Source organism: Cladosporium halotolerans (assembly GCF_011745625.1).
Source record: "Cladosporium halotolerans strain TM138-S3 chromosome Unknown Sca20, whole genome shotgun sequence".
Taxonomy (NCBI): Eukaryota; Fungi; Ascomycota; class Dothideomycetes; order Cladosporiales; family Cladosporiaceae; genus Cladosporium; species Cladosporium halotolerans.
In genome coordinates, this window is record NW_027191471.1 from 52,414 (window position 1) to 70,326 (window position 17,913).

At 53.2% G+C, this 17,913-nt stretch overlaps 7 protein-coding genes across 7 annotated transcripts; 3 read left to right on the forward strand and 4 right to left on the reverse strand.

The window, feature by feature from the left end:
- Positions 1-687: 687 nt before the first annotated feature.
- erb1 (Ribosome biogenesis protein ERB1) lies at positions 688-3,075 on the reverse strand (the record flags this gene model as incomplete). Its single annotated transcript, XM_069374393.1, has 1 exon — positions 688-3,075. The coding sequence occupies one exon, from the start codon at positions 3,073-3,075 to the stop codon at positions 688-690; it is 2,388 nt and encodes a 795-aa protein (XP_069228349.1).
- A 211-nt stretch (positions 3,076-3,286) lies between these two features.
- WHR41_05789 (uncharacterized protein) lies at positions 3,287-5,019 on the forward strand. The gene is made up of 2 exons (XM_069374394.1): positions 3,287-3,515; positions 3,577-5,019. The coding sequence occupies exons 1-2, from the start codon at positions 3,434-3,436 to the stop codon at positions 4,827-4,829; spliced, it is 1,335 nt and encodes a 444-aa protein (XP_069228350.1). The 5' UTR covers positions 3,287-3,433; the 3' UTR covers positions 4,830-5,019.
- WHR41_05790 (uncharacterized protein) lies at positions 4,917-6,875 on the reverse strand. The gene is made up of 3 exons (XM_069374395.1): positions 6,444-6,875; positions 6,218-6,392; positions 4,917-6,166 (listed from the first exon to the last, which is right to left on the reverse strand). The coding sequence occupies exons 1-3, from the start codon at positions 6,722-6,724 to the stop codon at positions 5,051-5,053; spliced, it is 1,572 nt and encodes a 523-aa protein (XP_069228426.1). The 5' UTR covers positions 6,725-6,875; the 3' UTR covers positions 4,917-5,050.
- A 144-nt stretch (positions 6,876-7,019) lies between these two features.
- On the forward strand, positions 7,020-9,280 carry WHR41_05791 (uncharacterized protein). The gene is made up of 5 exons (XM_069374396.1): positions 7,020-7,191; positions 7,895-8,223; positions 8,283-8,397; positions 8,452-9,069; positions 9,143-9,280. Exons 1-4 carry the CDS (start codon positions 7,169-7,171, stop codon positions 8,987-8,989), a joined length of 1,005 nt encoding a protein of 334 aa, XP_069228425.1. The 5' UTR covers positions 7,020-7,168; the 3' UTR covers positions 8,990-9,069; positions 9,143-9,280.
- WHR41_05792 (uncharacterized protein) lies at positions 9,149-10,549 on the reverse strand (the record flags this gene model as incomplete). Its single annotated transcript, XM_069374397.1, has 4 exons — positions 9,149-9,552; positions 9,615-9,711; positions 9,773-10,145; positions 10,206-10,549. The coding sequence occupies 4 exons, from the start codon at positions 10,547-10,549 to the stop codon at positions 9,320-9,322; spliced, it is 1,047 nt and encodes a 348-aa protein (XP_069228428.1). The 3' UTR covers positions 9,149-9,319.
- Positions 10,550-10,766: 217 nt separating this feature from the next.
- WHR41_05793 (uncharacterized protein) lies at positions 10,767-14,609 on the reverse strand (the record flags this gene model as incomplete). Its single annotated transcript, XM_069374398.1, has 1 exon — positions 10,767-14,609. The coding sequence occupies one exon, from the start codon at positions 14,607-14,609 to the stop codon at positions 10,767-10,769; it is 3,843 nt and encodes a 1,280-aa protein (XP_069228427.1).
- A 571-nt stretch (positions 14,610-15,180) lies between these two features.
- Positions 15,181-15,813, forward strand: WHR41_05794 (uncharacterized protein; the record flags this gene model as incomplete). The annotated part of the gene is made up of 1 exon (XM_069374399.1): positions 15,181-15,813. The coding sequence occupies one exon, from the start codon at positions 15,181-15,183 to the stop codon at positions 15,811-15,813; it is 633 nt and encodes a 210-aa protein (XP_069228422.1).
- Between the last annotated feature and the right edge of the window lie 2,100 nt (positions 15,814-17,913).

Here is a 17,913-nt window from a genome sequence, read left to right on the forward strand (position 1 = left end):
CACCAGGCGGCATGATGGAGCGGAGTGAATTGGTTGACATCGCGATGGTGGACATTCGCACCTTGGGTGAGTAGGTAATGGAGACGTCGAATGCCTTGCCTGTGCGTACATGCTATCGTGAATTCTAGGTGGATCTGGTTTTCCGGAGGTTGCGTTGTTACGTGTGGAACATACTCGGAATGATAATCTGTCAGGCCAAGTCAGCATATGACAGATTCTGTATGGGCCGATGAAGACAATGGTGCCCTAAATTGTTTCGTACTGTAAAAGTTACCGATGTGCTGGCGCGCAAGGCCGTCCGCTCGGATGTTCTCGAAGCGAAATCGACCTGAATCCATACCAGTTGACGGACTTATAACATGCTAATTTCAGCAGCCTCTGAGTAAGCCGTGATGGTTGGTGCCTGTGCAAATAAGAGAATGGGTGAGCAGAGCAAACCATGGATGGATGGATGCGATGCAAAATCTGCCTCCAGACACAAGTACGTACAGACAGTACAGTGAGCACGCAGATGCGCCACCAACCGGGGATTCCTCATCAGCGTCCAATGACAACAAGGAGACGTTTGTGAAATTTGGCATCTGTCATCTGAGAGTTGGAATACGAATTGCTCAATCTCTTCATCATATACATACATGCCGTACCAGCACCAACAAATTCCAAAGCCGAATGACCGAATACCATCTCTCAAGTCCACAACCTGACCGTCCCATCAGCACCTGCGCTGACGCACCAAGCCTCTCTGGGATGCCAGTCAAGGTCCAGCACACCGAGCTCCTTGACGACCTTGTGGCCTCTCAGCACCTTCAGCGGCACCACGGTAGCGTTCTCCATGCTGTCTCCCACGACCTTGCCATGGAATACCTGCACAGAACCGTCGTCACTTGCGTCGGCGAAGAGCGGCAGTGAAGGATGGAACTTAGCGCTGCGGATAGCTTTGTCGTGGTAGCGGAGGACCTTGTACGGCGTCGTTCCGAGGTCCATGTCGTGCCACAGAAGTCTCCTGTCGTAAGAGGAGACGATGAGGTTGCTGCCGAGAGGGTGAAGGGAGATGGATGAGATCCAGCGGGCACCGGGCTGGAGCTCACGCTCAAGCTTCTGCTGCTGCAGATCGTAGACACGAACACGCTGGCGGGTGGCGACAAAGAAAAGAGGCTTAGACGGGTGGAAAGTTGCAGTCTGAGCGAGACCTCGGAGGCGACGGAATGGGTGTTGCGAAAGGTGTTTGCTGAGGGTGTGAATGGCGACTGCGGTAGACGTCGCGCTGGTGTTAGGGCAGACGGTAGCGAAGTAATCGCCACGGCGGTGCCAGACGAAAGTCTTCGGCATCGAGCGAAGGGAAATTGTGAGATATACTCCCTGTGAGCCGTGTGCCGGAATCGGCCGGTGCCAGCTTGAAGGAGAAGGCTTGTCGGCGCCCGATGCAGTCTTGAGAGGCTGGTTCGCGTTGGGGTTGTTAAACCCGGCCGTGATAAGCTCAATGGCTTGAGTCTCGGCCTCGGGCGTTGTGACGGATGCTGAGGGGACGATGAAGTGCACGCTGTCGCTGCAGCAGGCAGCAAGAATGGGTGGGTCTGTAGTCGGCCGCCATGAAACAACATTCACAGCATCCGTTGTGGAAAGCTTCACTCGCTGGAAACAGTAGCCCGTCTTCAGTTCCCAAATGCGGACGGTACCATCGTCACCACCAGATGCAAGATACTGACCAGAGGGGTCAATTGCAACAGTCCGGACTCTTCCGTCGTGGCCCTTGAAAACAGTAGCCACATGATCGGGGAACGGACGCAGCTCTGCAGGGTCGGGCAACTTTGGAAGCAAGCTCTCCGGGTCAATGTTGAGCTTGCTTCTCCGTACTCTAGGCGCGAGATATAGGTCCAGGCATCTTTCGAACTTCTCTTTGACAAACCTGGCGTACCCAGGAACTCTACGCAGGGCGGAATGGTCTTGGGGCAGATAGTCACGCGTGCGATCCTCCTCGTCTGCCTGCTCCCATGCTTCCCTCTCCGCCTTGTCAGGCAAGTACTCTGCGGGCGGGTGGTAACTCTCTTCGTATCCTGGCGGTGGGAGCTTAGGCGCAGGGACGTTCATGATGTGATCAGGACGAGGAGCCTCATCAGCCCAGACATCATATGTCGCAAAGTCCTCTTGTTCATCCTTCTCCTTATCTTCCTCGGTAGGCTCACGGTAAGGCTGGATGCGACCCTCCTTGATCGCCTTGACCATCTTCATGACACGCTTGTGCTCGTGCATAGAGGGAACGAAACGTCTCTTCGGCTCCGGCGCAGCAGACAGCGGCATGATCTCCTGGTTGTGCTTGCCAGTAAACCACTCGACCATGTCCGGGTAGGGGTCATAGCCCTCTCCAGGTCGCTCGTTGCGCGTCAATTGTTTGAGGACCTCAAGCTCTTCGCGACTGAGGTTGAGAGGCTTGCCAGTCGCAGGATCGGTAAGGCCGGTCCAGCCTTCAGGTAGGTCAATGCTATCCAAGAGTGAATCGAGTGCTTCTCCCTTTGCGGGGCGAGCAATGCGCTTTCCATTGATGTCGTAACCGATGTGCGGGTATGCATCGTAGTATGAAAGCGGGATGTTGCCAATGGTGTTCACGCCGTCTGGGGCGTCAGAATCGTCAGAGTCGTAGTTGGGCTCGATCTCTTTGTACACGTAGCGCTCATTGCCGTTCGCGTCGGTCTCGATGGTATAGTTGGGCTTGTCCGCATCATCTGCTAGAGGCTTGACTGGTGTGCCGGAGGAGATAGATGCAATGTCCTTGGCCGTGTCGGTTCCTGTGAGCTTCTTGGTGTCTCTCGTCTTAAGGTCGCGAATCTGCTGTCGCACGTCCTCTTCCTCCTCATCTTCAGAAGATGGTATCTCGTCACTGTCTAGTTCTTCATCCTCGTCCTCATCCTCCTCAAACTCCTCTTCGCTTCCGTCTTCACTCGCGCCGTCCTCCGAGCTGCTTCCATCGTCGATTGCGCCGTCGAGCAATCCGTTTCCCAGGGCGTCGTCCTCCTCTTGCTGCTTTGGTCTAGGCACCTCCACGACCTTGCGCTTCTGTCCAGCACGTTGTGGTGCCATTTTTGGTTGTGATACTCAAGAGTGGCCTGAGGAATATTTCAGGTCTTCACGGCCAAACGTCTTCTAGAAAAAAGCTTCAAACTTCGAGTTCCCTCGGCCTAGCGCCAAGATGCGCGAAGATCCCTGCGCGCAAGCGAACGGAAAGCGGCGCGGGCCTAGCCTTATCGCCGCTTTAGTGAGGCCTGGGGCTGAGGCTGACGGAGTCAACAGCAAAGTGGGGATGAAGGTAGCAGGCAGAAAGAGCATGCGGTATATTTCCTAATGAGCATCTTATAGCGACGCCTCAGGAGATCTGTCGAATATCAGTCAATTTCTTTCATGACAGAAGCGAAACTCTTGTATTCTTGCATGCGTTAGGATGATTTTGGCCTCGCAAGAACAAACGCAAAGTGCTTTGGACGACATGCAGGTCAAGAGACGAGCTGCTTGCGATGAATGCAGTATGCCTCGCAGTCTTGATATATCAAACTTCAGCTATGTCTAACATTGTGTTATCGGTAGGATCTAAGAAACTGAAGTGCTCAGGAGAGCAGCCATCTTGCGCCAGATGCGTGCGAGAAAACATCAAATGCACATATTCACCTCAAAGCCGAATGGGTCGTCCAAAGAAACGTCAAAGGGCTGATGATAATATCGATAATAATTCTGGAGAGTCTGGGCTGCCTTTCACTCAGCTCGTCGACCCTGAGCTAACCAACTTGCAACCGGGTGAGCTACAGGCCTTCGAGAACAACGCCTTCACCAGCGGAAACGGGGGACCCCGTCCAGCTTCAACGGTTCCTGACGTGAACTCTGTCGTGGAACATGCTTTGCAGCCTTGGATGCTTCCAGGCGGCTTCGACTTTGATCTGGATGCCTTGAACAACCACGGCGTGGATAATGCCATCCTACCAGACCTGACGCCTGATGGCAGTTCTCATGATAGCCCGCCGGTCTTGTCATTACCTCCAGAGCTGCAAAACATTCCTCAAACGATCCAAATTTCTATTGTCACTCCTTCCAATGACACAGCTATCAGGGCAAACTCCTCTGACGATCAATCACCATTGGCGACCTGTGCCTGCCTTTCCACCCTCTATCTGACCCTTTCCAACCTCACTACAATGGATCCGGCCTTCCCTTTTCCCACCTCTCTCCATCCGCTTCGCGAAGCGATGTCGACAGCGTCTCAGGTGATGACTTGCCCAAGCTGCCCGAAACGATTCATCACCGGTCTGCAGAACGTCTCACTGTTAAACGCCCTGCTGATGTCGCTCGCGGACCGCTTTTCACGAATTCTGACCTCGATCTCAAACGAAGCCACCACTCTGGAAGCTCACAACGCCAGCGTGCCAGCGACCGAACAAAAAACAAAGACCTTCCGGCTCGCGGACCTCTCCACACCAGGCCACCTTCACACCGGCGGCATCGGTTGCGCAGCGGCCTTCAACCTATCCCTTTCGCCAGCTGAGTGGCGCAGCATGGTCAAGAAGGTCGTCCGCGCTGAAGTTCACGGGCCAGCAGATGGCAACGAGTGCTGTCCGTGCTTGCTCGGCCTGATTGCGCAGATGGAAAAGCGGCAGGACCGCTGGCATCAAGCTCCGCCTGCGCAGGACTTTCCTCGGGGCGGTGATGGTGAGTTCTTGTCGAGGGATTTCCGGCTGGCTGGTGGATGTGGAAATGGAAGCGAGGAGGCGCGTGAGGAGGAGGAGCACGTTTGTTTGAAAATGTTGGCTGGGACGAGGAGGATGGTGGAGAGTTTCGATTGGACTTGATGGGAGCGTATCTTTTTGCACTCGACTTTCCATGCGATTTCAGATCTGAATCAGGGCCAGAAGGGACGAGGAAAGAAGGTGACAGGATGGCCGCGCAAGATTCGATGCATTTGCGTCTTTCATGACATTACGATACAGTTAGTTCCTTGAGTGCCACGCTCGAAATACCTTCAACCTTCGTACAATTACACGGTGTCCATTTTTCCAGCAAATCCTCTTGTCTAATCTTCTTCCTCGTCGTCAAGCACGACCTTTCTCCTCTTTCTTGTCGCCTGCACCGCCGCGTCTTCATCATCGTCCTCACCCTTGGCGTCATCGTCATCGTCTCCGGCTCGTCCTCGCTTTGGGCTAGCCTCACGAATGCCATCATCTTCGTCGTCATCGTCCTCCACAACTTCCTCCTCGTCGCTGCCAGCAACGAAATCGTCTTCCTCGTCGTACTCATCCGCCTTGCTCTGGAAGCCTCTTCGTCCGTAGTCCTCCTCAGACGAGTACTCCGAGTTGGCGCGGCGCTGGCGGGGTTTCCGCGCTTTCGCGCCGCCCCTACGCCCTTGTGACTCGAATCCAAGCTCTTCGTCGTCTTCCAGCATTGATGCGTTGAGTCCTCCCCGGCCAGAGCTGAGGCCGTGTCTGCCCAGTGCACGGCCAGCGCGCTCGTTCTCGCGCTCCTCCTGCGCCTGTCGACGTCTCCTGGCGCGCGCTTTCTCGCGCTCAGCGAGCTCGGCTTGGCGACGTGCGAGTTCAGGGTCTTCGTCTACGACCGCGAGGTCGCCGTTCGTACCCTTCACACGAGAGGCGTTGGAGGCGGCTGCGAGGGATGTCTGAAGTTGTGTAATAGCGTCGTCGACGACGGATGCGGATTGCATGATTCTGAGTCCCGCGGTGAGCTTATTGGAAACCCGGAGCGAGCCTACGGCGGGATAAGGCGCAACAAGATAGGTGAATGTGTCGGGATGGGAACCGTTCTTTTCACCCTGACCCGTGCCGACGCGCCCTCCCCCCTGGCTACTTTTGATGGAAGTGGGTGTGGGCTTAACTGGGTTGCGCTGGTGTGGTGCAAGTGGGTTGCCTGTCATTTCGTATTGTGTTGTCGGGTCCGAGGCGAGCTGCATAGTGAGGGAGCCATCGCTCCAACGGAGGATACGCGCGTTCGATTGCAGCTCAGAAGGATTATTCGGCGAGCGTCGCCAGCGAAGAGTGGTCATGGCGGTATTGTATGGCGAGAAAGTAGCGGACGTGGTTTTCTTGTGGTGGTCCGCAGTAGGAGGCTGGAAGTCCGCGGGCTTCCATGCTTGAGGGTGAAAGGACATGAAGTTAGGCACCGACAAGATGTACATCTGTTGGCGCGATTAGCTTGGTGGACCGATTTCAAGACTTCGGTTGCATACTTCGCCGTCGCTGGGTTCCGGGCCAGCTTGTCTGGGAAGATCGAGATCCATAACGATCTTCTCCTGCTCGTGCATTTCAGGTTCGTCCTCCTGACCAATATCTCCAATGCGATCCTGTCTTCCTTCATCATCGCCTGAATCAAGCTCCTCATCATCGAGCTCTCGCCGGGTTGGCCTGGATAGCTGTTAGCGACGATAGTCTTCGCACTGAAAGTGTCGCACATACGCAGGCGCAGGGTCCCCCGGAAGCTCATCATCATCACCGCCATCTCCAAACAGATCGTCATCATCTTCTATGTCGCCTTGATCCTCATCCTCGGCTTCGGCGTTGCTCCTTACTCTGTCCTGCCTGCGACCCTTCCTCTGAATATCCTCATCCTCTTCCTCATCATCATCACCCTCCGCCTGAGCGGTCTTGACTTCGCTCGTCACTCCATTAGATTCGTCAAAGTCGTTCTCAATGGGAGGCCGATCAATATCTGCGCTGACTGCAGCAGCTGAGGCCATTGTCGCAGTGAGTTTGTTGGTACCAGCAGTGGATGAGATGTCGTTAGGTAGATGATGCGGAAAAGAGAAGAGTATGGCTTCTCAATGCAATGCTTTCGCGCGCGGCAAATCGTCAACAAGCGCACGGTGGTGTCTGGCGCGGCCGTGAATGCCACTTGCTGTGAGGTCGCGCGATGGAAAGTTGCGCACGCGCCTCATGCGCGCCGCTTCTCCCTGGCCGCTCGTAGGGCTGAACTCCTCCACTCGACGTTTCACATGCCTGCCCGCAGCCCAGACCTCCTGACTTTCGTCCCGCCTGCACACATATCCGCCGCCTCTTACGCTTCATCTCCCATCACAATCAGACGACACGAGACAGGGGACTGCAGCTTAGCATCTGCACACGGGTCAAGCACCTACAACTCCTAAAAAGCCCCTTCACCGCTCTTGCCCCGTTACACCATCATGTCCTCTTGGATGAACAACTTGTGAGTATCCCTAGTCTCCTTCTATTTCAATGCTCTTCGATGGCGAAGAACCACACGGGTGGAGGCGAACATTGGACAGTCTAAGAATTCCTACCTCTGCCTTTTGGGTTCGAAAGGAGACGGCCTTGCAGCTTGTCGAAGGCCCTGCCGTCTCCATTCTGAGGTTCTAGGAGAGATTCTAGGACATTGTCGAGGCAAGATCCAAGAGCTTCTCACGACGCTGGAAATCTCCGAAGCTATTATTACCAAAGCCAAAATCCTCGCATTCCGTACGCCTGGCTGCACTGGGGTTCCCTTCTGAAAAAGGGTCTCTACACCGCAACTCTTTACAGCGATCATCGAAGTTGCCTCACAAGCCACAGAAAGTACACTGTCAACGATGTTGGTGGTCCGCTATCTTTACTTGGATAGGCAATGGGACCGGGCCTCCAGAAACATACGCAAATGACTTGCTCCCATGAAGTAGGATTCGCCATGCTGCACGACTGCATACCATTGGTTGCTCGCGGGCGGCGGAAACGCGATGAGATGTGTCGATGCGACTAGAAATCTTTCTCTCGGTCGCTCACATTACATCTGACCTACCGCCTTCGGAGATCTGGGCCCCTAGCCCTCGACTTTCCTATATAGGAAACGCCGGTGGTCACCTACTTGAGTGAAGTTCACATGCTCGGTACACAGCGGCTAACATCACGTGAAACAGGCGAGCCTTTGGGCGTGGCAGCAACCAAAACCGCACAAACCAACAACCTCAGAGCAGCCAGCCTCCGAGCCGCTCCAACACATCCTCACCTACCACCTACAGTCCTTCATCGCTTGGCCCTCCTACTATTCCGCCTGCTCCAGCTTCGCCTTCACTCTCAGCCAGCATGTCTCACAACGAGACAGCTCATCAGTCAAACCAGATTCCGACCAACAAGACACCTCTTTTTTTCCGCGAAGAAAATGCAGGCTTCATTGCGCGTGGTAACTTCATGACCCTGGCTCTGAAGCCTCAGCTTGTCGAGGAAGGAGAGTGGCTGGCTCACCAGGGTAAGTCATTCATTTCTGGAAAGGCCCTGTCATGAATGGTCTGCTGACATCGCATTCAGTGTCCGAGCAGTACCGTGTCCTTGGTGGCATGCTCAAAATTGTTCAGGAGATGGACCCTACTCGTGGCACGTCGATTTGCAACACCCAGGCTTGTCCTTCCATGTCCGCAGGCTCGTAAGTTCGGTCGCTTCATCGGAAGTGCAACTCCAACGCTAATTCCCTTGAAAGCAACAACTACACCTGGATCGACCAAAATCGCAACCCGATGCCTCTTCCCGCCCCGACTTACATCAAACACATTCAAACCTGGGTCGGCGGCAAAGTTCTCGACACTTCCCTCTTCCCTATGGACCCCTTCACTTCCGCTCCCACTATCCCAACCCAAGCACAGGCACAGTCCGACCCCAACTACTGGCTCGGCAAGCCTTCCGGCTTCCCTCAGCGCTTCGAGACTGAGATCAAGAACATGTACAAGCAGATGTTCCGCTGCTACGCGCACCTGTACTGGCAGCACTGGCTCGCCTTCTGGGATCTCAACTGTTACCGCGAGCTCAACACTTGCTTCGTTCACTTTATTAATGTCGCTCGCCTGTACAACCTGCTGAGCGAGAAAGATACCGAGCCGATGCAGCCGCTTGTGGACCTGTGGGTGAAGCAAGGCGTTTTGCCTAAGGTTGAGAAGCCTGAGGCTGGTAGCATTGGCCCTGCGCCTGGTTCCTCTGGCGGTAGCGTCGCTGGAAGTGCACCTGTCAGTGCTGCTGCCTAAGTCGCAACTGTTTGACGGCCTGAAGACTCAAGTTAACGTGGCGCTTGGTGTACGGTTTGAGAGACGTGGGACCTGACAAGGTGCGTTCGCTGAAGTTACGGGGTTGCGGGATCTCGAGGAAGAAAAGACCCAAAGCTAAGGAAAACATCAAAGGACATGCATTTCAATCTGGAGTCGGATTTGTTTTGATGCAGTGGGCAGCAGAGCTACCACGTACAACACACATGGAATGAGATAAAGAAGCAGCTTAAGGGCCGCAAATGCAGAATGTTTACTCGATGTTTTACTCGATCAGGATATGTCTTCTTTTTCTTTCACTCCTGATGGACCTCACCGCCAACCCTCGGCCGTCCTTTTCTTCAGAGCACCGGCGGCACGGGCTTCCTTGCACCTCGCCGTGATCTCGTGCGAGTGGTACTTGCAAATATTCACATCCCATGGCATCTGGGTCTCGTCATTGAAGACAGCGCTGCCGGCGGCTGCGAACCCTTCAAGTACATGCTGGACGAACTCTCTCGGACCTTCCGAGTCGTCGTGCGGCTCGCAGAGACCGGTGCCACGACCTGAAGCACATACTTGTCAGTCGAAACTTCGTGGTTCGATGGTGTGATCGTTTTTTGCTTACCCTTCCAGATGTGCAAGTCGACAATGAGCAGACGCAGTTTGTCATTACGGTCGGTCTGTTCATACACTTCAGTTGCCAAGCCGGTCGGGTAGCGATCCTGGTGATGAAGAATCAGCTTGACGTGTCGCCTGACAGCTCACACGATCTGATTTCTTTACCGATTCAGTCACCTTCTCGATGATCCCCTCCACGACCGCATTGCAGAACCTCTCATCCCTCAAATCTAGTCCCAGGAGGTAAGCATGAGCCAGGCGCATCCATTCACGATCCTCATGAATCTCGGTGTCACCATTGTCTGCATGATCCTGATCGCTATCGGCGTGGTGGCTGAAAAGCTTGCCAGTGTACAAGAACAGGCGGTAGATTTCGAAGGTTTCGTGGATAGCATTGTTGCCTTCCACGAGGTAGATGCGCTGCTGCTGCGCTCTTTCGTCGAGGATCGCGCGTGTCTTTTCTGGAAGCAAAGCTGTATGGACCGTGAAGAGATCCCGCTGCAGCCCAACGAAGATGAAGAGCACGTGGGTTTGGAGGCTGGGAGAGGATGTCAGACGATGGTCCTATGGTAACGAGGATTCGAGAGCCGGTTGATACCCCGGGGCGAGAGAGTAGGACAGGCGAATGGTTGGTTTGACCGGAAAGTTAGGCATGGTATCGCTGGAGTGAGCGATGTCTGCTTTGTTCTTCTTGAGCTTGATAAGTACACCCGTAGGCTCGCTGCCTGTGGCTTGTCTCTTGCGGCGGCCTGGCGGCATGCTAGCAGTGGCCCAGGTAAGGTTGTTGGCTTGGTTCTTGTGTTTGACTCGCTCGAGCACGACGGAAGGGAAGAGAAGAAACAAAGAATCCTCAATCTGATAATCACGTGCAATATGGACACTGGTCATGTGAAGCATGTCGTTCTTGGCCTGCACGTGAATGCCACCTGTGCAGGGACACATGACCTATGGGTGATGCTGATACTGGTGACGCAAGGGTTGTGCTTGTCTATGATCTGGCTCCTCTAGCATCACGGTAGAAAACAGAGAACATGATACAGAATCGCCTCAAACATGAAGCGCTTCCAAGAAGGACCGTTGGCAGCCGATCTGTGAGAGAAATCTTCAGTTGTGCTCTGACCGCATGGAGTTCTGTATTTGCCTCCAGCAGCTAGCATGTTTATACATTCTTCATCTTCTGTATTTCCCGCAATGCCCTTTTCATGCCACCGAGCCTGGCCTTCTCCTTGACGATTGTCTCTCTGGCCAGCTTTCTCAGCATCTCTTTCCCAACCTTAACATGCTCCTCCTGCCATCCCGCGAGTTCGCTCGCAACAGTCTGTTGCGTGTACCTCAACTCACATCCCAACGCTTCCATCTCTTTACGAGCTTTGTTTGCTTTGCTCCAAGCTTCCTGCGCAGCGGCTTTCTTGGTGTCTTCGAACATACCAAGATTCGGCGTCCAGCGGTTGCTGCGAGATAGCGAGTTCTGAGAGCGAGCGATGACGCGTTGCGACTGTTCCATAGATCCGATGAGGGTAGCAGGACGGTCGAGCGCGTTTTGTATCGCCGTTGAGGTGCTATGGATTGAATGCAAAGTGTAGTAGAAGCCCGCCATAGGGTTTGCCTCTGACAGGACAAGTGTGCGGGAGTAGCGTTCGAACGCCGTGATGTGGGGTTGTGGGAGGAAGACGAGAGTTGAAATAGCGTTTGAAGCGATGTGCGCAGACTCCATCAAGTCCACTTGCCGCATGCGGTATTGGTTCACGGTCCGGATTGCCCGCCGTGTGGTGCTTGTCACGCCCTTGACTTGCTCGCGCGCATAGGCGACGAAATTGGAGACTTCCAGAGTATCTGTCACTGGCTCATATTCGTCTTTGATGTTGTCAACCCGAGACTCTGCCTTGCGTTTGCTGCGCTCAAGAAGCATTTCGCCATTGACTTCAGGTACCAAGAAAAACTCCCAAACAAGCTCATGGGTGGAGAAAGTGGCGTGTGTGAGCAGATTCTGGAAGAAGTTATTGAGGCGCAGCTGAGTATCTCTGAGAAGAGCTCTGGAAGGCTTTCCCGGAATGAGGAAAGGTGACGTGAGGTTGAACTGCGTCGGTAGCCACGACGCCGGACACTCGATTTGAAGCCATTTGGATAGATTGGCAAAGTCTTCCGGGGTGCGTCTGCACGTGTTCACAGTAATGCTCCCGTTAGGATTCTTCGCTCCCGATTTGAGGACCAGCCTCACTGTAGCGTCTTCCACAAAGAACGATCGGACGATCACGGTAATCCTGTCAACATTGGCGTGTGGAACTTGAAGCATCACCAAGTCGTCGAATCTGTTTCGGACGTCGTCGTCCTTTGCGAGCTCCACAGCTGTCAATCCGCGAAGATCTCTTAGAGTCATGTCAGTTCTTGGGTCACCAAATAACACACGAACCAAATCTAGTCGGCCGTATTTGCTGCCAACCATCAATGGAGTGAACCGCTTGTCGTTTTGCGCGTTGACATCAACATCGGAGCTACGCAGCAACTTGGAAGTGATGCTCGTGTCATTGATGATGTGCAGAAGCGTGTTGCCCTTCGCATCGACATGATCATCATGATGCAGAGGTTGGCCATCGCCCTGGGTGTCGGTAGCCAGCGATAACGAGGTGCTGATCATGGATTGGTACTGATCATGATCATACGATCGTGACAGTGCGAACAGAGGTGTTTGACCGTTCTTATCTTTTTGTCGCCAGGGCAGTTTTGTGCCGAATCGATCTATTAACACCGGCATGTTGAAGAGGTAGTGTGCAACGCAACGCCCTTTGTTGTCTTGCACGGCGAGATACTGCCGGAGCTGGTCGTCTGACACATTTCGTTCGAGATAGCGCAAAAGTTCCTCCGTTACAGCAAGGCTGCCGGTCTGGACAGCTGCACTTAGGAGTGTTGAGCCTTCGTTGTTGACATCACTCAGAACACTTTCAGCTCTGAGATTAGCGGGCAAGCTCAGGAGGAAAGCAAGCGCATTTTTCTGGCGCGCCTCAATGGTCATCATTAGCACGGAGTTTCCGTCAGCATCTTGTGTTTGAGCCAACGTCTCAACAGACATGTCACCGTCGACACCCGAGCTTGCCATGGAGTCTACACTCTTCGTCCGTGAGTGCGATCTGGACGAAGTGGTCGACGACTGAGATAGGCTACGAGGTGCCAAAGAGACACGTTTTGGCTTTTTCGTTACTGGCTGTTCAGGCGGTGGCGTTGGCGGCTTCTGGAACGGGAAAACATGCTGCAAAGACCCTCCAACAGCCGCAAAGTCTGCTTCTGGAGCCTGCGACAGCAGATCATGAGCCTGAGTCTCATCAGTGGGATCGAGCTCGAAAGAGGTGTCTTGCTCGTCGGTAGATTCTTCGCCAACAAGAGCCGATTCTGCCATTGAATCATCCTCCATCAGCGAGACGTCTGGCTGTAATATCTTTTGCAGAGCTTGTATGTCCCCAACTTTTGCCGCATGCCACAGAGCTCTGTTCCTCTTGCTAGCTTTCCGGAGCATGTTCGACTCACTGGAAAGGTGAACCAACACTGCTTCCATCGTGGCAAGGGCGTAGCCTTGCTCTCCCGATTCGACTTCGTCGATGAAGATGAAGTATCGCATGTATAGCAGCCGTGCGTTCAGGTGGCGTACAGAACTGCGTATAACAACGATCAAAAGCATTGAGACCAAGACATCGGCATTGATGGTGAGATTCGCTGGAGGCGTATCTTCGAATTGCTTGCCTTCGGCCGCTGGCGTCGATGCGGGCTCGGGAGCAGTGATCGCCTTCTGCGTTGAAAGAAGAATCTCCAACATTTCCTGCGGGCTACTGGCCACACCCATCTTCTTGAATACTTCCACTCCTTTGTCAAGCCTTAGAGCAAGTTCTCGCTTGCCTTGCATTCCCCGGTCTATAGGAATGCCGACCTGGGCAATGTCGATGTCGGCCATCTTTCTTATCTTGCTTTCCAGGCTTGCATCGTCCGGTTTCCTGACAGCGCAAACTTTTGGGAATAGTGTTTGGTCATGCACTTGTTCGATGATATATCGTTCAATCATGCGTTCAACGACAGGCCCGGTAAGCTCCGTGTTTGCACCCAAAAGGGACAGTTGTGTTTTGTCGACGCCCTGGAAGAGATCAATTGCCGCATTGACGGCGGCTTCTAGTGACATTCGAACGTTCTCCTCCTCCGGCTCCAGCTCTAGCGCTGTTGGGTGTATCATCGTGCTACCAGAAAGAGAACTCTTTACAGAGCGCACGGAACCATTGACTGACGGTGCTGAGCGCTGAGAGCTCATCGATGATCTCCTCGAGGAGCGTTCCCGCACAGGCTGATCGTTTGCCGCGACAAAATCCCTGATTATCCTTTCGAGGCCCCCGTGCATTTGCCGAGATATCATAGGGTATTGTATCAACAGCTCCCCAAAGTTTTTGATTGCCTTCTTTTTGGGAAAAGCATTGTTTGAAGTCGATGATGGGCCTGCGCCGTTAGACGCTTCTTCCAGTAGTTTCTTGCGCTCCTTGCTTGGTTCATCACTGATGACGGCGGGAATAATCGGAGTCGATTGAAAAGAGCCGATCAAGGGCCGAGAAATGTAGTAGACGAGCCATGGATGTCCATCATGTGTGTCTGCAAAATGCAGCGCATCAACTAGCAGCTGAGCCTGGTTGAGCGTCTTGAAGCCCTTGTTGCTGTACACGAAAGAATCCTTCACCACTACTGTACGCCCATTGACAGTACTGTATTGTTTTGCTTTTCCTTTTGGCTCTCGCACATTCTGACCGTTTGCTCCAACTGTCGGCGCTCCTCCGCCAGGCACCCGAATAACATGACTAGCAAGAAACTCTTCGGACCCAGCGAGCTCGGCAAAGGATACTCCAGTCTCGCGGTCCTTGGAGCTCAATAGTATCTCGGTAGTTGGGCATAGGAGGATGTGGTGGCTAGCCGGCTGGCATTGGGAGGGAAATGCGCTCTTGAAGAAAGCGCGCAGGAACGGGTTGAGTGCGGGCATTCAGACAGGTACTCGGAGATCATTGAAGCCACTCGGACAGTGCAGGCTGTCAATGAAGGCTTGCTCGATCGAAGGTTGTTCGTGTTCTCGGCGTGCGATATTATGGCTTGCAAAACCGATTGAGCAGGCAGATCGCGGATAGGCGGAAGGTCGAGATAATTAGCGAGCAGCAAGATGGGCCGGCATCAAACAACGGCTGCAAGAAGCTAAAAGAAGGTTGTATAGAGTGAAACAAGAGGTGGAAGTGGCACTGGCGTGATTGTGGTGCGAAGTGGTCCGAATGACCCAAGAGATCGGTGGTTATGATGTACGGCACGGCTGCTGGCTGACGCTGGGCTGAACCCCGGACATGTGATTGCAGCTTGTCGCGTGGCGCGGTGATGGACGCCGCGGGCCGATCCTGCCGCGATGCAGACCCGCCTCCGGCGCCGGTGTTCGAACCTTGAAGGGTAACGACATCATCTCATTCACCGTGTCTAACCATTGATAGTTCTGTCGGGCATATACACATTTTAGGGGTCTAATTTTTTTCCAACTCACTAGCCGCGCCGTCGTTGAGGCCTCAGTAATAATGGCGACTCCAGACGAATTCTATCCGATAGACTGCCCGTTCTGCAAGATCGCAAATGCCTACCCTGCGGAAGCATCGCCCATTCCTCAGCATCCCGATCCAGATTTGATTTCTCCGCAGGCTCACGTTATTCTGTCAACACCGCACGTGATGGCTTTCCTTGACATCCTTCCAATGGCCCCCGGCCATATACTCTTGACGACGCGAGATCATTATCAGAAGGTATCAGACCTCTACAACCCAAACGCCGGGGCGGATTGGGCATCTCAACGGATCGCATCCAAAACTCGAGAAGACTCGAAAGCGATCGGCGAATGGCTTCCACTAGTCTCCCGTGCTCTCTGTAAGACTACTGGGATAGAGGATTGGAACATAGTACAAAACAACGGCGAACGCGCGGCACAGGTTGTACCACATATACATTTCCACTTGATCCCAAGGTATCAGGAAGGGAGGCCAGAGATCGGAGGCAAGGGCAAGGTTGACTTCAACACTGTTAAGAGCTGGAGGATGTTTGGGCGCGGTACTCGTGAAGAGTTGGATGACGACGAAGCTAAGGTTATGGCTGCAAAATTGCGGGATGCGCTGCGCGCAGAGGTCCATAATGAGGAGATTGCGCGGTCGAAGCTCTAGACGCCTGAGATTCTTAACGCTTTCTCCTCGCATAATCAGTCGAACGACTCCGACTTCGCAGGGTTGCCCACGAGATCGCAAAGGAACGCCTGCTTGACGATCTACCGGCCATGGTGCTTCGTAACGAAGAGTTCTCTGGGATTATCAGCACCATATTGCAAATCACTGCATGTGGCCAACATACGTCGTTTCGGTCATGGAAGCATCCACGACTACGTGGTCTGGTGTCTACGATCGTGAACAATATCGATCATACATTCAATCCTCTCGGCCGCCGTTCCTCTTTCATATGAGCCTACCTGCTTTTTTCTGAAGAGTCGAACTTACTGATTGCAGTAAGGATACTGCTACGAATGTTTGTCGGCTCGTTGAACATGTTCAGCTGAGAACAACTGTTTTCTAGCGGAATCTGTTTTCCCTCCCACACTCAGAACTTACTGGGACTGAGATGATGTGCACATGTCAATATCTTACGTCCGATCACATTTCAGTTCAATCAGGTCTCCTGGTCTGGCTGCTGGTGATGCAATGTCGCCATCTCTCCGTAATGATCAAATTGTCAGTTTCTCTGATTAGATACATTGCGTTGAATGCTTTCCGCTCCGATGCCTGGCTAGAGCTGCCGAAATACCAGAGATCCTCGACCAGTGCGAATCGTCATCAATGCAACCGGGCGAATTCAATTGGACATGGACGCTGTCCATTGACGGACCGAACCATAGCTGACGGCAGAGTCACCGGAAGGTCTTCGGTTTAAACAAGACCTTTCGAAGATCTTCTGGGACATGTCATCAAGAGAAGCAGCTCCGTCGTACGCTGCTGATGAACCAGCCTATTCCTTCGAGCATGGAAATTCGCAGCCTAAGGTGCCAGCAAAAGCTACGCCGGCCATACTTTCTGCCAGTGACTCCATCTTTTCGCCGCTCAAGGTAGTCAGTTTATCCTCAAGGTTACCGATGAGCCCCTGGTGCCTGCTACCTAGAACGGTCCCGAGTGACTTGACGATGGTTTTCATCGCATTCTGTTGCTCAAGTGTGCAAAACTTGTTGTCAAGAGAATCATCCCACAAGATGTACGCGCTTTGAGATTCAGCAGTCAAATCGTCGACAAGGTGGCTGAAACTCTGGACGTCACTGCTTGTGCTATCAGAAGTCAGAAACGCTTGCTTGAGCTCTTGGTTCTGGACGAACCTGGGAGTGTCACTGCCTTTGGAATGGCAATTTCGAATGTGTTCTCTCAAGTGATCCTTTCGTTTGAACGGCTTGTTCCTCCCGCTTCTCCGGCAGTATTGGCAGTTAAAACTGTTCTCCTTGTGTTTCGCTTGGTGTCGCACAAAAGTGTCACGTCGGGAATACATCTTTCCGCAGCCAGTCTCTTCGCATCTCCACGATTTGTGAGACGATGTCTTTGTATGTCTCTCAAGATCCTGCAGGTTACGGAAAACCTCGTCACACTCCGAACATTTGCGTTTCTTGATGCCAGCATGATATTTCTGCTCATTCTCGGTGGGAGCAGGACTAATACCTGCATCATCGCTAGCGTATCGGACTCCTTGTGGCGTCCTCGCTAGATATCGAAAGTCTGACGGTGACGTTCGCAGATGCTTTGCTCCATCAGACTCTTTTCGATCATCTGAGCTTGCGAAAATGTTCGAATGCAAGATTTCTGGCCCCTTGGAGCTCTCAGAATGTACCGGGTATGATTCATCAAATGAAGACGATAGGAACTCCTCGTGCAGTCCAGGCGAGTCCGATCTGACGTCGATTTCAGGAAAATTCAATTGATAAAAGCCGGGCTCAAATTGGTACACTGGTGTCCCGTTTTGCCAGTTGCCGTGAGACCAAGAAGTATCGCTGTGTAGCAGCTCTCTTTGAAATGTGTTAGGGTCTTGCCGCCATTCGGGAGATTCGGCAGACATTGTTTTTGGGATAATGTTGTGGTCGCAAAGACATTCTGGCACAAAAGAGAGGACGACAAAGAGGCCTCAGCCTTGCACTTCTTGAGCGAGGCTCGGAGGAATCTCTGTCCACATGAGGTCCACAAATCAGGTCCGGGCCACCTATCGGCACTCCTACTATTCTGGAACCCAACCTGTTTGTT